This window comes from Columba livia, chromosome Z (assembly GCF_036013475.1).
Source record: "Columba livia isolate bColLiv1 breed racing homer chromosome Z, bColLiv1.pat.W.v2, whole genome shotgun sequence".
Taxonomy (NCBI): domain Eukaryota; kingdom Metazoa; phylum Chordata; class Aves; order Columbiformes; family Columbidae; genus Columba; species Columba livia.
The window spans coordinates 74442885-74458781 of NC_088642.1; the positions used below are offsets into that span (position 1 = coordinate 74442885).

The window sequence follows — 15897 nt, forward strand, 5'->3', positions numbered from 1 at the left end:
CTAAGGTAAAAACTTTATATTTTGTAGCCTGATTTTTGCAGCTGTGGTCCCTGGGAATGTGTTCCTCCCAATTTACCACAGTGTCAATCTTGCTTTCATGGTCAATAGCTTCCACAGAATCAGTAGTGATGTTGTGCCCCTCTGCTTATCCTCCAGCACCATGGTGCGGGCAGTTTTTCTGAAGGAGGTAGATGTGGGTTAGAGATTCTTCCTCACCTTCCAGGTTGAAAAAGGATTTGAATCTGTTTTCCACTTCCTGAGGGACTGATTTATCCTTCCAGTTATAGTGCAGCATGGTGAGAGGCATCTCTCTCAACTTTGAAATAAGCAAGCGAGCCCCATTCTCTTCTCTTGACATGGTATGTAAGGACGCCAAGACCCAGGAGAGGTTGCAGACACAGGGCTGTGCGTGCTTGTTTGCAGGTGCCTAAGTTCTGGATGCCTGGTTAGATTAAGCTACACCTGCCACACACATTCACCACATTTCCTCTTGGCTGGCTCTATATGTTTGATTTCTAGTACCCTCAGACTTTTCCAGTTGACAGATACACCCCTACACAGGGAGTCTAAACCTAACATTTGCTGTTTCCAGGTACCTTTCCATTCAGGAACAGTGTGTGTTCACCTCCTGGAATCTGTGACCCAATGAAAAGTCAGTCTTTAGGTAGTCCTCTTGGGTTTTTGGGTTGGTTTTTTTTGGTGGTTCCTGCCCTGAGGTGTATCGTTCTCCATGTTCTGTGTACAGTGAGTTTAGGCAGCTAACAGCAGCTTCTGTAGTCCAGTGGTACAACTGTGTAAAAGAAACGTTGCAGTTGGATCGTCTCTTAAAACGGATGTATGGCCCTTGGGCTGTGAGCAGTTTCGTGCACTTGAGCTGTGAACCTGCCCTGTGTAATGTGACTGCCAGCAGTGTCTGATCCGCTGCTCAGGGTGTCACCCAATTAGATAGCCAGGGTTCAGCAGACTGAGGGGTATTTCTGGATCATTCCCAGAAATATCACACATACAGCATCTAACCTCACTCTAAATAACCTGCTTTGTAGAAAACACGTACAAAGTACCATACATTTCTCAGACTATTGCATTTATTTCCTTGTCCTCCTGACCTTGCCTCCTCTGATTAAAAGCAAACCTACATCATCAATTACAGGGGAAGAAAAATAGCATCTGGCTATTACGTATTTTTCCATAGCTACAGAAAAATTAACAAGTAATAAAAAATAATAGCTATTAGAAGGAGCAACAGAACTTCTAGAAGGGTCCTTTGACAGACACGCAAGAATTCTACAAGCTGCCTTGATGGCAGCTTTTTTTTATAGGGCTGCTGGAGAATTCACCACTACTGAGTTACGAGATTACAGCATTCCACTAGCTACTATCTTCATGTAGCATTTTTAAGTAGAACACATGGGTTTATTTTAAGGTTGCACCTGTGATGGCTTTTAAATATCTTTTTGGTGACAGGGTCTTCTTTTCAATCTCATGGGAAAAAAAAAGGAAAAACAATTAAAAATAAAATTTAAAATTAAAAATAAAATAAAATAAAATAAAATTAATAAAATAAAATAAAATAAAATAAAATAAAATAAAATGCTGGCTTAATTCCCCCCTTCCCAGGTGTTTGCTGCCCCCCACAGTCTTCCTGGCTGAGTTGGACAGAGCACCTGCCGCAGCCAAACCACACCGGCAAAAGTGCGTTACACAGTTCGGAAACAAAGACAAGCAGCTTATGAGGTGCAGGCAAGAAAGTGGGGAGTTGGTCCTTGCTGTTTATCCCCACTGGACCCCATAACCACTGGGCAGCATGGTAACTGCGAAACAGCATCTGTTAGTACCATTACTGACCGCACTGCAATATCGTCTCACAAGGAGAACTTCTGCTCTTTTTTTCTGTATATAATAAACGGAAACAATGAAACCCGAGGACAACTAAATGAACTTTTATTAGCGATATTAATGCATTTAGTTGCTACCACATTGAAATGGCTCTACTGCTCTGCAGCCCTGCCTTAGGAACACAGGCACAGCAAAGCAACGCTTTGTGGTGTGACTCACTGTTTCCAGACAATCTTAAGGTTTGGGGGCAGCTCTGAGGCGCACAGTTCATCAAACTTGGACGCATCCTTGACAGGAGTGCTATAGAAATTCAAGACATCCTCGGCAGTGCACATCAGGTGGAGCTGTGAATTTGGGACAGCGTGACCAAGCTCTGCTGCCAGTTGAGCCAGGAGGCGATACTTTAACTTGTTTTCTTTGAGGGGTGTTTGCTGCCAGTTACCCGGAAGGGAGGGTCCAAAAACCTCCTTGACGTGAGACTCAAGGTAGCTCTGTATATCTTCTGGAGGATGATACTTTCTGCTGCGTGGTGGGGGACAGATCGGGCTGGGTTCACTTTTCTCTTGAAGAACTATTTTGTCTGCTGCTACTTCTTTCTCCTCCTTCCTGTTGATACCAGACAGAAGTATTTTCAGATTCAGGGCTACTTAAGACTGAGTCAAAGCATGTTTCTGCTGGGCTCAGCCTAGCCTATAGAGAGTTTATACATCCCATAGACACAGCAGGTTCACAAGTGGGTTCATTACACATGCATGAACAAAAGCACACAGGCCAGACCTTGGGTTTTTCCCCAAATGCTGCTCCCCATATCGGTTGTCTCTACATGGCAATCACCTGCCTAGCTTATTTTATTGGTCTGAGTGTAAACAGAATTTTAACCAGATTAATGGCTTATTTTCCCAGACACAGTTCTATTTTCTAACCTGTGGTGAAAAAAACATAACAGAAAATAACCACTACTGTAGAAAAAACAAGTGCCCACAGATTATCAAGCACTGGAACAGGCTGCCCAGGGAAGTGGTGGAGTCACCATCCCTGGAGGGGTTTAAAAGGTGTTTAGATGAGGTTCTTAGGGACATGGAGGAGGGTGGTCAGTAGGTCAGAGAGGTTCTCCTGCCCCTCTACTCCGCCCTGGTGAGACCACACCTGGAATATTGTGTCCAGTTCTGGGCCCCTCAGTTCCAGAAGGACAGGGAACTGCTGGAGAGGGTCCAGCGCAGAGCAACAAAGATGATGAAGGGAGTGGAGTATCTCCTGTGTAAGGAAAGGCTGAGGGAGCTGGGGCTCTTTAGCTTGGAGGAGACTGAGGGGTGACCTCATTAATGTTTACAAATATATAAAGGGGGAGTGTCAGTAGGATGGAGCCAGGCTCTTCTCGGTGACAAACAATGGTAAGACATGGGGCAATGTCTACACACTGGAACACAGGAGTTTCCACTTAAATATGAGAATTCTTCCCAGTGAGGATGGCAGAGCCTGGCCCAGGCTGCCCAGGGAGGTTGTGGAGTCTCCTTCTCTGCAGACATTCAAACCCGCCTGGACACACTCCTGTGTAACCTCATCTGGGTGTTCCTGATCCGGTGGGGGGACTGGACTGGATGAGCTTTTGAGGTCCCTTCCAGTCCCTGACACTCTGTGATTCTGTGATTCTATAATTTAGTGCTAGAGTTAGGTTATGGTGGGACCCGATGATCCTGAGGGTCTCTCCCAACCGAAACGATTCTCTGACTCCACGAATGATCATCCGCTCTCCCGACCGCCGCACAGCACGGTCCCCAGCGGGGGGACACGGCGACACCCGCGGGCCCGCCTGCCGCCGAAAGCGTCCCGCCGAAACACACCGTGGCCGCCGCACCCCCGTTCTCCCGCCGTTACCTCCGGCCGCCCCAGAACGCCCTTCGCGCCGGAACACCGAGGGCCGCCCGCCGGCCCAGCACCTGCAGCGCCGCCGCCATGCTCCGCGAGTCACCGGGGAGTGACGTATTTCCGCCCCTCTCCGCACTGCCTCACGGGAGCTGCAGTCCCACCGCGCGGGCTGAGGGCGCCGGCCGTTAACGGTCGCCCCGAGCCGCCCCTCCCCCCGGCGGCCTCGTCCCCTCAGCGCGGGCGGGCGGGCGGGCGGCCAGCGCTTCCCCTCCGGCAGGGCCCGTGCCCGCGGATCGTGTGTGACTAAAACAACATCAGGCAGGGACGTGTGTCGTCACCCGCTGCGACGTTGTGATCGCGGTGTGGTTTTGACGGCCAAAAAAACCACCACCCTCTTGGCAGCGATCTCTGGAGGTTTTCATCCCGTGCTTTGGGTGCTGCCAGGCAGCCCGTTTTCACAGGGAGTTTGTTCTATAAGGCCGCATTTCTGATCTGGGCACACGGTTATATGACAATATCACTTTTCCTATTCTTCAAAAGGATGTTCGTTTTTTAAAAGCAAGAAACAATGCTTCATCTGTACGCTGCCTTGCTTTGATTCACCTTTGTACAGTCAGAAGACATCTTTTTGCTCCAGTCACACACGCCTCTGTCAAAGAGAAGCACACAGCCACCAGCTCTGTCAGGCACAGCATGTGTGACACATGTCCAGCAAAGCAGCAGAAATTATTTAGCAAAGCTACAGCTTTAGTTTTATGAGGTATGAGAGGGTTTCTTTTGCCCGGGTTGGGGAAACATTGTTTTACACTTTCAATTTTAAGAGAAGCAATCTGCGTATATCGTTAGGCTGCTTCTCATCAGGAGAAGAGGTTTATTTAATCTGAGGTGCATGGAGACCTACAGGACCAAAACCAAACTAGAGAAGAGGTGTTGTCCCTAACTCCAATATTGACCTCTGGAGTGTTTTGGGGCAAGTCACTTGCTCTAGGTTCATGGTTGAGGTCAGAACATGGTCAATTATGCAGTGATTGGATCCGTGTGAAGGAGTTTGGCTATTTACTGCCTCTGTGAAAGAGTGGTTACTAATGTGAAAAACACAAGGAGGTTACAGGCCAGTGACTTTCTCTGTTTCCCCTTTCCTTGCTGGCAGGAGCTCCGTCTGTGTGCATTTGGTCTCAGGTGTTCCTGAAGCAAAGGGGTGGGTGTTTGCTGGCTTGCAGTCTTTGCTGGTTGGTGGGCTGCTCCAAGGTGTCACGAGTTGATTGGTGTAGCCTGTTGCTGGGCAAATGTTTTTGTATAACCTCAGGTATGCTGTTTCTGACACTTGTGCCTTTTTTTTTTAATAACAACTGTCTAATTGTGCTTTAGGTAACAAAGTTTATGTCTCTAACAGGTACGTAGCAACACACCACAGGTCAAACTGGGCCAAGTTGCCTCCCTGCATATTTTATGTTAATTGTTGTGGAAAACACCACTGTAAAAGTGCTTTGGAAAAACAGTCATTGCACAGCACTGACTCAACATGTGCAACCCTAACTCAGCCTCATCACAACCACCATGATCCTCCAGAAGCACAAAAAGCTTCTGAAGGTAATGTTATTTATATGTATCCTGCTCACCATATGCATCTCTCAAATTTTCTCAGTGTCTGTCAGACTTCAGTCAGCAGGATTAATGTCTCCAGCTGAATCACTACTGGATTACTTCCCTTTGATCTCGTCAGGGTTTCGCAAACTTGCCAGTAGTAGCACTTTGTGACTTAACCTTTGTACAGGCTACTGAAAACCATAGATGTGTGAAAAAAGACTGCAAAGTTTATACACAGTAAGGAATTGTGAGTCAGAGATTAGTTTTCAATTACTGTTTTATTCCCATGATTGAAGACACAGTCAGGATTTTGTAATTCATTATTTTGGCTGCAGAATGTGGTAATGGGCAAGGGAATGTATTTTAATTGCTAGGAAACTACTTAATCTGCCTTCTATTTTGAGGATTAAATTTAAAGCAGAGGGAGTGCGGGTTTGTGATTCATTGGCTGCTGTTGTTTGTTGCACAGAAAGAATTACTCTTCCTTGGAACGGGTAGATGAAACAGGAATATCCCCTTGGTAAATTGCGGTAGCGAAGGGTGTAGAGGAAGCTAATCCATTTTATCCCCAGTTTTGTTTAGGATAAGAGAAATTAGTTTTCTTTGCTTTCCTTCCATTTCTGAACATCTTCGACCTTATGAAGAGGGACAGGATGAAGGAAGGTTCCTGCACATTCAGTAGGTGTAGCTGGCAGTGAAAAGTGACTGTGTGGCAGCTGTGTCAGTCTTCCCAGACACAACATACTGCCCTCTGCAAGCCAAACTGTTAATCTGAAAAAGAAACAAAAAGGAGGGGACAACAGTTAGCTTGGAGTAAGAAAGGCAGATGTAGAAAGACAGCACAAGTAACCAAGCAAGGCAAAAAGAGTAGCACCCCCAGTGAACATCAAGCACCAGGAGATGTGGGAACAAGAGGAACCTTAGGAAGGAGACAACTTGTCTCACTTCATGGTAAGCAGCTCCTCTCTGCACTGGGGGGAAGGCTTGTACCTGTGCCCGCTTGCGGAAGGCCTCCTGTGCAGCCTTCTTGTTCTCACTTTTGCCCACCCATGCTGCCAGGGCAGAGGCTTGCAGGGCTCTTCCGTATGAAAACGTCAGTTTCCAAGGCTTGGGCAGAGGGGACTGATTCATGGCGTTCAGGTTGACAGAAGCCTCCTCTTCACTCTGACCTCCAGACAGGAAGCAGATTCCTGTAAGTAAGAGGTTTTGAGGCTTAGAAACAGAGTGCTCCAGCCACCGCAGTCCCTGACATTTAAGTGCCAGAGGAGCAAGTGTGTCAAAGCCAGCAAGAGTGACAGCATGAATGGATACAGAGGAATGAACTGGGAATCACCGGGAACAGCAGCAGGAACGGTGCGGAGAAGAGTCGTGACAGTTGCTACGGCCACATCCTGCGGGGTGTACTTCTTGGTGCAGGAATGCCCAGCTGTCACCATATTAGGTTTCAGCAGTGTCCCTTCCAGGTACACATGATGGTCATTCAAAGCCTTGTAGACAGCAGCCAGAACCTGGAAACGGGAAGATTGAATACAGACCTCTGCTTAAATTTTCATCTCATCTTCCTGTGGAAAGCCAGTTCATTCCTTAGGAGTGCAAGATGAATTGAATATTTGAACTTTGAAGAAAAGAAATTGAACTTTGCTTTCTCATGAACTTATGACAGGTTGCAGCCTTGGAGACACCACTGCTTTTGAGATGACTGGGATACCACTCTTCCTATTTATTGGATTTGTCTCTGCAAACTGAGTTGCTGAAAGAGGGGTGTTTTTGCACTCAATCCATCTGAGATTCAGAATGCTTATAATGGCAGCTTTCGTGGAAATCCAAAAGCATGGATTCTACTCTTGCTTTTCCTATTTTCTCATAATTTGACTGTGAGCAACTAGTTTTTGTGATCCAGTTATGAAGTACCTTTTTGATCAAAAGTCTTTTGATATCTGTGAACACAAAGTCTGCATAGATTAGCTACTGATTTGAGAAAGGAAGGAGAGGAGCAGGAATCTCTTACCTTTTCTGTGACATACTGGCAGCGCTGGAGATCATGATCTCCATCAGGCAAGATCTCTGGCTCCACAATGGGCACCAAGCCATTCTAAGAAAAGAAAAACAGAGGAGCTTTTGGGACTGTGGAAGAAAAACTGTCCTTGTTTTCTACCCTGACTTTGTTGGTACTCCTCCTTTTGATGCTGCCCTCCTTCCTTGTCTTTCCCAAAATCCTCACAAAGATCCGCTTTTCAAGTTACCTAGAATGTTATCACAGGGAACAGTGACAGGGGCAACAGCACGTCAGGAGAGATAACTGGAGGTTACATACCTGCTGGCAGATGCTGGCATAGCGTGCCAATGCATTGGCATTCTCTTGGATGGCGAGTTGAGAGGGTGTTGTGCTGGTGATTTTCAGCACTGCACGCCACTTGCCAAAGTCAGCACCATCTTTTTTGTACTGGGCACACCGCTCAGCCAGTCCATCCAGCCCTACAGACGAAAGAACAGTCCTTCACTGAGAGCAGTTCTTCAGGACATATGTCTGAAAAGTATCATGACACCAGCCAAGGCTGTGACTCAGGTGAGTCACCCCATGGCTTTTGCTGCACCAGTCATAGCTTAAGCTCCTTAGATCTCTTTTTCCATACCTTGGATGGTGGTTTCTCCATTGGTTCCTGCCAGGGGTGCTGTGCCTTTATCCAGCTGTGGAGGTCAGAAAAACAGGAAGGGTTATGGAGAGATGGAAGTCAGTCTAATCCTTTTTACACATGGCTACTCTGTGGGCTCTAAGTGAAGTATGGGGCTGATCGTGCTAAGGGTGCAAAGGAGGGAAATGCTGGAGCAAAGGGGAAGAAAAGGAGTGAACTGAGTAAGAGGAGGGGACAATGTATCAATGGCTGCAGGCTTGAGACCTCTGTCAGATGCAGAAAGGACTGGATTTAGGTTACTGCATAGAGGGATTTTATTGCTGTAAATAGTGAGTAGATGGGAGTTGGTAGATGAAAAGGTCCTGCATCAAAAGCAAATGTGCCCCTGGTTAGTCATACAAAAGCAGAGTGGCAGAGATCCTCTAGTGATTTTAAAATCAAGCACAAGAAAAAATAATGTTTGGCAGGAGAGTATGCAGCCCCATATATATTATAATTTTCAGTAGAAATGGCATTTGTACTATGCTGCCAGCCAGACACGTACAGATACTCACCTTTATTCCCACTACAATGCCTTTTTCTTTGATGAGCGCTGGAAATGGCTTTCCACTGCTGTCTTTTTGATAGAGAGTCTCATGAAAGAGGATTACTCCCCCAATGCTCTGGTTGATGGAAGCATCTGAAGAGAAGAGAATCTCTCGAAAAGCCCGGCGATTCTCCTCTGTGTTCTCCACATTGATCCTCTGCAGCCTGTTCCCCATGGTACCTAGCAAGGTAAGCAAAGAGAGTTGTAAGGCTTGGCTGACCTCCTGGTCCCAGCAGGTAGTAATGAACTGAGCCTTCAGTTCAGAGCTTCCCTTCTCAAGCCATAGTTTGTTAGCTTTTGTTGCTATAGTTGTGGAACTGCCTAGCCCAGTTGTTCCTGCTCAGTCAACAATTTTTAAGTGTTTTTAATTTACTCCACTGATTTCAAATGTGAAGAAAACTTAAGAGAAGTTGTTTTGGGTACTTTTAATTGATTGATATCCAGAACTCACCCACTGATTCATCTGCAGCTAAGATCCCCTTTCCTGAAGCCACAATCCGCTGAGCAATGTCTGAAAGAGCTTTCTTCTGCTCTGGAGACAGTGCTGGGAACTGGTGGGTCATGTTGACTTATCTGTGGAAGAGAATTACTGTTACAAGCTGGGGGAGACTGTATACATGAACTGTGAACCAGAAACACCTCTTGGGTACTTCTACTGGACGGCACCCAGTGTTTGCTTGGTCCGTGTTATCATAGGTGCGTGCCCAGACATGCTTTCGAGTTCATCTTGGCTTACCGGGTTGGTATAACTAGAGGAGAGAAATGCAAGAGCTACATCCTAACACCAGAACCAAAGTGGGTAACACTGCGTTTTACGTGGATTTGCTCAGAGACTGAAGGAAGGTCAGTCTGTCATAAAAATGTCTACCAAGCTAACAAGTATGCTGATTGCAGACTCTGCAAACTTCTGTGCAAAGCACTTAGGACTTTTTGGTACCAGTCAGAAGAGTGCAATTACTACATTGCTTGCCTTTACACATTTCCTAACAATGCCCCTCTATCATCCCTGGCCTGCGTTGCCAGTGTTTGTCCTGTTACTTTTCTATCCCTCCTGCCTTGCTTTCTAATACTCTCCCCACAGCTGCTTTAAGAACTGTAGCACGTTGCTTAGTCTATGTAAGACCTGGGGGTTAAGAAGGTTTCACCACCCATTTCTGTCTTTTCAGCTGTGGTAGAAGCTGCAGATACCCAGCACCTGAAATCCAGGTTCTGTCATATGACAGAATGCTTGATCTTATTAAATTTTTGATTATATGGCATGAAATTACAGTTTCTCAGATCATCTGAATAGTCCAAGTTAAGTATAAGCCTGTGAACCTAAGACATAAAGACTCTCTTCCATTTATCACGTACTATAGCTAAAGCAACACCCATGTTTTTATCAGCAGGTGGCAAATCCATTACTTGAATCATTAAAAACAACACAAAAGATCTCCAGTAACAAGTTTTCCTTCAGAGGGGCAGGCCTCTGTGCAGCATCTGCATTTTCAAGTCTCAAACTCAGCCTTAGAGAAGATTGAGAACATGCCATTCCTCATTGCACCATGTGTCAGAGATAACCAGCAAATACATCTGCTCGTGTAAGCACGTGTGCAGCCAAATCCTCTGCCCTCTTTCCCTGCACCCAGATATTACGTTGCCAGGGAATCCTTGTCTTGACCTCCCCGCTGAAGGGTGTAATGGCGAGAAAAAATTATGAGTCTGGCTGCTGCTCATGATAGGGTAACACAGTTCTGTGTACCACGCACATGGTGCCAAAATTTTCTGGCAACAGTGACACCTCGGAACTGTGACAGCTATAAATCCGTGTCTCTGATTTAGAGTTGAAGGTACTTTGGTATTGGTAACGTTATTGTGCAAGATTCAAATGGCATTGTCTACCAGTACAGACCAGTCAAGTGCAGTGTCCAGATGTCTGCTTCACCTTTTTGTGAATTGCTTAAGACTAGAATTCGTCCTATGCAACTTATCAACAATGAGTCATTCTAGGTTAAGAGACAATTTGAAGGAGAGTATGATGCATCAAAGGAAAGAGGGTTCCCTCCTTTTCCAAGCACTGAAATCCCTTCCTGTGGTCCTGCAGAAGCAGGCGTTGCTGAACAGCTCTCTCTGGATGAAAGGCTGTGGCCAGAGCCTTGGGAAGCACCCTTCTACTGTGGTGACCACAACTCCATCACTTCCAGCTCTTACCCTATTTGGCCTGCATAAAGAAACATGAAGAACTGTGGTGTATGCCACATAGCTAATTGAGTTCACTTGTTAGCCTCCTTATCCCTCACTGGCTTTCTGTGTCTGATATGTCTCTAAGAAATAGAAAGCTGGCTTGTTATTATGATCACTGTAATAATAGCTTGTGTTGTCAGCACTTCACTCAAAGCCACAGCACTGTTAAATAGTTGTGCAAAATGATGAGGAATCACTCCAGTAGTTCACAGTCTCTGTGGAAAAGACTAGAAAATTGTGATCTGGCAAGAATATGATCTTGTTCAAGGTCAAAGCTAATGAATTGCTAAATCAGTAATGGGATTTCAGAGTTCAGTTTGGAGGTATGCTACAGCACGAATAGGCACATCCAGATAATCTTTAATCCAGCTAGCTGAATTACAAGATCAGTCACTCTGGTTATGCTATTAAGGGTATACTTTCTCTCCAGCAATGCAATAAGCAATGAGACTAATGTCTGCTATGTCTTCCTTGTTTCCAGTGTTTGCATAAAGATAACAAAAAGACAGTTATCACTCAAAACCAGCTTGCAAAGCAAGTTGCCATAATACAGAGATACGAGTTTTCAGAGGATAATGCTGGTCCAAGTGAGTGCTCTCAGAGACTGAAACAATACAGTGTAGTTCCGCAATGATGAATTGGAAGACAGCAGATTAGTTCCAGTTACATGCGAGTATCTCATTGAGTGTGAAGGAGTAGGTACAGATTTGCCAAAAGGCTCCGCAAAATGGTCTGTAAGGCCATGGTGAGTGGTTCCCAGCTACTCTGCTGCGCTACAAGGATGAATAAAATGCACAGTGTTTCTAAGTGAAATGGTGAAGAAATGAGTGCAGTTGTAAAGCTAATGATAACTCTAAGGTCCAGAATGTTCAATGACCTTTGAATTAGGACTTTGTTTCTCTGTGATTCTTTCATGAGGAACATAATCTCCAAGGATCTTCCCCGTTGGATTCATAAAGGATATTTCTGCTGTAAAGTACTGCTCTGAGCATTTAAAGGGGAGTTGGAAATCTTAGACTTCAGTAACAATTCTTTACAGCTGCCTTGTAAAGAGTAAGCTCTCAGCACATCCACAGAAACATTAAAGCCCCCCCTTAAACAGCTGGATGTGTCACCTCACAGGTCCTGAGGAAAAACAGTTGTGCCCAGGCTGCCAAAGCTGCACAGCTCATTTAATTCTTCCAAGAATGAAACCATATTATTCAGCTTTAATTGTTTAATTTGACAACTTTTCCAGGCAGGAAAAAGCTCAAAGAAACTGTGTTCTCAGTAACAGTATCTAGGAACTGTCCCACCGCTAAAATTTTTCAGTAAGTTTTATTTTTATTTACCTATCTTGGGCTGTGGACTACTACCATGGTGTCACAAGCTCAAGTGATTTCACATTGATTTGACATTGTATGAATACACCTATTCTCTTTGTGGTAACTACTTACGTAATATTTTTCTTTAAAGCGGAAGAAAAACCAAAATAATAAAACAGCACAGAATGCACCAAACCCCCAGTTTTATGGCTTTCTTGAGTGTTTGTCAGGCTTCAGCAGCTCGTTAGGCAAACAAAGGTCTCAGTTCTGCCCCCACCCTGTGACCAGCAGGAGGTGGCAGTAGGGAGAAAAGGGACAGCATAGTTGTTAGAAGTGAATATTGTACTGCTGAAGTCTCAAGTTTTTCTCAGCTATCATAATGGAGGACTGCAGGGGAAATATCTTCATGGATATCAGCACAAGCACTGCATCCTGTTAACAGAGAGGGCAGAGGCAAGAGAAATAGCAGAAGGAACAAACTGTTACATTCCCCTTCAGGTCATCATAGAAACATTAATACTTCATTGGCATCTTCTATTTCCAACCACTTTAAAGTGACTGGCATCTTGTAATCTTACAGAAAATCTCACTTGCGTCGTGGGTTGCAGACAGGAAAACATGGGATTAGAATCTGTAAATTTTTCTCTTGGGTCTTTTCACTGTCTTCTTTTATAAAATTGGTTCGCAAAGTTCAGGACTGAACTATCAAAATACAGTTTGTACCCAATGCGTGTAGCTTTTCCTGTTCAGTTACTAGTAAACACAGCCCTTCAACATCATATCTGACAGCAATACAAACCACACGTGCATATTGTTGCACTGTACACACAAGATACTCTGCTTCTGAAGGGCAGGATTTAAAGAAGCAAAAGTTGAATATATCAACATATAAATATAGTTGATAGGAAAAATGAAATGTATAAAAAAAATTAGCCTGTCACATGTAGGCACAGTGTTAACCTGACTGGATTTAGTCCTCATTTACACTTGTGTGCTTAGGAGGGACCATCACATAATGAGCTATGCACCTTATATTCTCATTACAGTGGATAAATCTAGTTATTTGCCCCACTTATCTCTGGAACTTCATTAAAAAGCTATTTCTAAGTAAGTCTGGTTACTTGGATATTGGGCAAACTAATAGGTATGAACGGCTGGGCAAGCCTGGCCCCATCCTGCTGACCGAGCACATTCTTATCTAGCCTGCAGATGACACGAGTTGGCAGGACTAGTTGATATGCTTGATTGCTGGGCAGCCATCCAGAGGAGCCTGGAGCGCGGGTGGGAAGAGACCAACAGGAGCACCACCAAGTTCAGCCAGGACAAATGCCCATCCATTGCCTGAGGGGCAGAACCCTGGCAGTGATCCCATCAGGGCTAGTGGAACAAGGGAGCAGCTCTTTAGAGAAGGCTCAGGGCTCTGTCAGGCAGCAAGCTGAACAGCAGCATTCTGCATGAGCAGGGGTCCAGCCCAGAGAGCCAGGGGAGGCCAGGGATTGTCCCTCTCTGCTCAGCACTCTTTAGATCACATCTGGGTACTGCATCCAGTGTTGGGCCCCTGCAGTACAGGAAAGACAAATGAGTTCAGCAGATGCCACTGAGAAGGTCAGGGGCTGAAGCACTTGCTCTGCAAGGAGAAGGCTGCACAGCTGGGTCAAGTTCAGGTTCCAGCAGAGATGGCTTCAGGGCCACCTCTCAGCAACCTCCACTACCTACAGAGTGGTGATCGAAGAGGCAGAGCCAGGCTCTTCAGAGTGGCATGTGATGGGAGAGTGAGAGACAACAGGCATAAGCTGAAACTAGAGAAATTCAGACTGGATACAAAGAGTGTTTTTTCCCTGTTGGAAAAGCCAAGCAATGGAGCAGCTTAACAGAGAGGCCATGGAAAAAAAATGCTGTCAGACTTGCATGAGAATTCAAGTCTTAAAATGCCAGCAGGGGAAGCTGAGAGAAGCAGTAGTGAGTGTTTCAGGTGGGCTAAATAGTTTTGGGTGCCAGGCACGTAGGATAGTTGAGACAGTGCAGAAGGACTGCAGACTTGGTGAGGATTTGAGTTTGTTGAGCTATTTTCTGAAGCTGCATGTTCACAACATGAAAGGTTATAGCCTAATGCAAGAGCAGTTTTTAGTTTCCTGCATTACCTTACACCCTCCCTGCCAAAGAACCTTATCCATACACCTGCACTAATAACTTCAGGAAAAGCTGCACAACGAACATACATAATTACACTTCTGTCAGCATTAGGGTTTGTCAGACCAGCTGCATTCTTCGGTCATTCTTCTCCTTGTAAAACACGAATTTATATATTGTGCAAGCATAAACAAACACATACAAAATAAAGCAGTAGAAAGCAATGCAGGTATGTTATTTGTCTAGTCCCCTTAGACTGAGGATTCACTTATTCCAGGATTTCTGAGTGACTATTCTAAGTTAGAAAGCCAGTGGTAGCAGCAAATGGGTCACATTGGAGGATCACTGCAGAATGGCTGAGTGCTTATTTCTTGCAAGCTGTTGGAAGGAGAAAACAAAACAAAACAAACAAAAAACTCCCCAAGCCTACTTCAGATAAACACTTTGTGTCTCAGCTGCTGATATACATACCACCTTTACAGTTAGAATTTAAATTATTGTACTTACTTGCCAGTGGACAGTGCCTCTGCTGCTACGAGCTTCTGGTGAGGTCGTTACAGGTGAAGAGACCTGGTCCTTCTAACTTTTATAAAATTCTTGACTTTTTTTTTTTTTTCCCCTCTGGTCTTTCATTGTCCCTCCTCCCCAGGCTGGTTGGGGAGATGTCGCTGCTCAAGAGCGGTCATTGGTTGTCAGACCACAACCACACACAACCAATGAAACCCAGCCTCGCTCCCAGTGATCCTCCCCCCTCCCCTCCCCTGTGTATATAACTTTCTGTTTAGAGTTAGATCTTCTGGAAGCTTATACTTAGGAAACGACCGAGTGAAGGAAGGAAACGTAGAAAACAGAATGCAGAAACAATGCAACAGATCGTTAACTGACATGAGTTATTATCATCTCAGTGGCTTCCCAGGTGTTACTATGGTTTTCCTCACTTGAAAATTTAGCACAGAAACATATTCTCTTTTTCCATTTAATATATGAAAAGGCAAAATGCAATGCTACAGAATCAGGGTTAATGAAATTGCAAGTTCTGATTTCCTTTACTGCAGTGTATATGTGAGTATGATGGTTATCAGAAGAAATATGCCCACACTGAGATGCACAAATGCATTTTTCACTAAAATCCCGGTGAAACACCTACCCGTATTACAATGATATATAAACTTCTCAGATGCTTAGCAAAATTTATCTGTGAAAAATACTGATGCTCTAAAATTAGTATAGTAGCATTCCAGTTGATATAGAAATCACAGTACAACTGTTCACCAAATGCTGGTAGATAGACTTTTTTTTTCTCCCATACTGCAGGTCAGTATTCCTGGAGGGAAGTACAGCACAGGAACTGTTATGCAAACATCATACCCTCAGCAACAACACACTCTCTGACCTTGGACATTTGTATGTCTTTACCACAAAGACCCTGTGTTTGCCTGAAGAATGACGTAGTTTCTCTGTTTGCCTCACGTAGTGATACCTTTAGCCTCTATATGGACATGGCAAGGCATCTGACTTATCCTCTTCCTGAGCAATGCTGTCTTCGTTAGGGCACTTCTCCCTGAGCCTCTCTTCTAGAGCTGCAAGCTCAGATCAGTGCCTGTAGGAAATCTAAACAACTGCAGTAGTGCTCCAACACAGTCAGCAGATAAACCTCTGAAAAAGCTGGGGGGTGAAGTCTAATTTAAAGCCTTGTGTTTGTGTTGTTTTGTTTTCTTTAATGTTTTCCTTC

General features: G+C 44.9%; 2 protein-coding genes and 1 long non-coding RNA gene across 3 annotated transcripts; 1 reads left to right on the forward strand and 2 right to left on the reverse strand.

The window, feature by feature from the left end:
* Positions 1-1924: 1924 nt before the first annotated feature.
* On the reverse strand, positions 1925-3917 carry MRPL50 (mitochondrial ribosomal protein L50). The gene is made up of 2 exons (XM_065046418.1): positions 3712-3917; positions 1925-2442 (listed from the first exon to the last, which is right to left on the reverse strand). The coding sequence occupies exons 1-2, from the start codon at positions 3789-3791 to the stop codon at positions 2052-2054; spliced, it is 471 nt and encodes a 156-aa protein (XP_064902490.1). The 5' UTR covers positions 3792-3917; the 3' UTR covers positions 1925-2051.
* On the forward strand, positions 3900-7749 carry LOC135577326 (uncharacterized). The gene is made up of 2 exons (XR_010469043.1): positions 3900-4462; positions 5096-7749. It is a non-coding gene; the product is annotated as an uncharacterized LOC135577326 (long non-coding RNA).
* Positions 5549-14831, reverse strand: ALDOB (aldolase, fructose-bisphosphate B). Its single transcript, XM_005514094.3, has 9 exons — positions 14673-14831; positions 8960-9081; positions 8477-8688; positions 7923-7977; positions 7604-7764; positions 7298-7381; positions 6623-6797; positions 6280-6479; positions 5549-6060 (listed from the first exon to the last, which is right to left on the reverse strand). The coding sequence occupies exons 2-9, from the start codon at positions 9069-9071 to the stop codon at positions 5965-5967; spliced, it is 1095 nt and encodes a 364-aa protein (XP_005514151.2). The 5' UTR covers positions 9072-9081; positions 14673-14831; the 3' UTR covers positions 5549-5964.
* Between the last annotated feature and the right edge of the window lie 1066 nt (positions 14832-15897).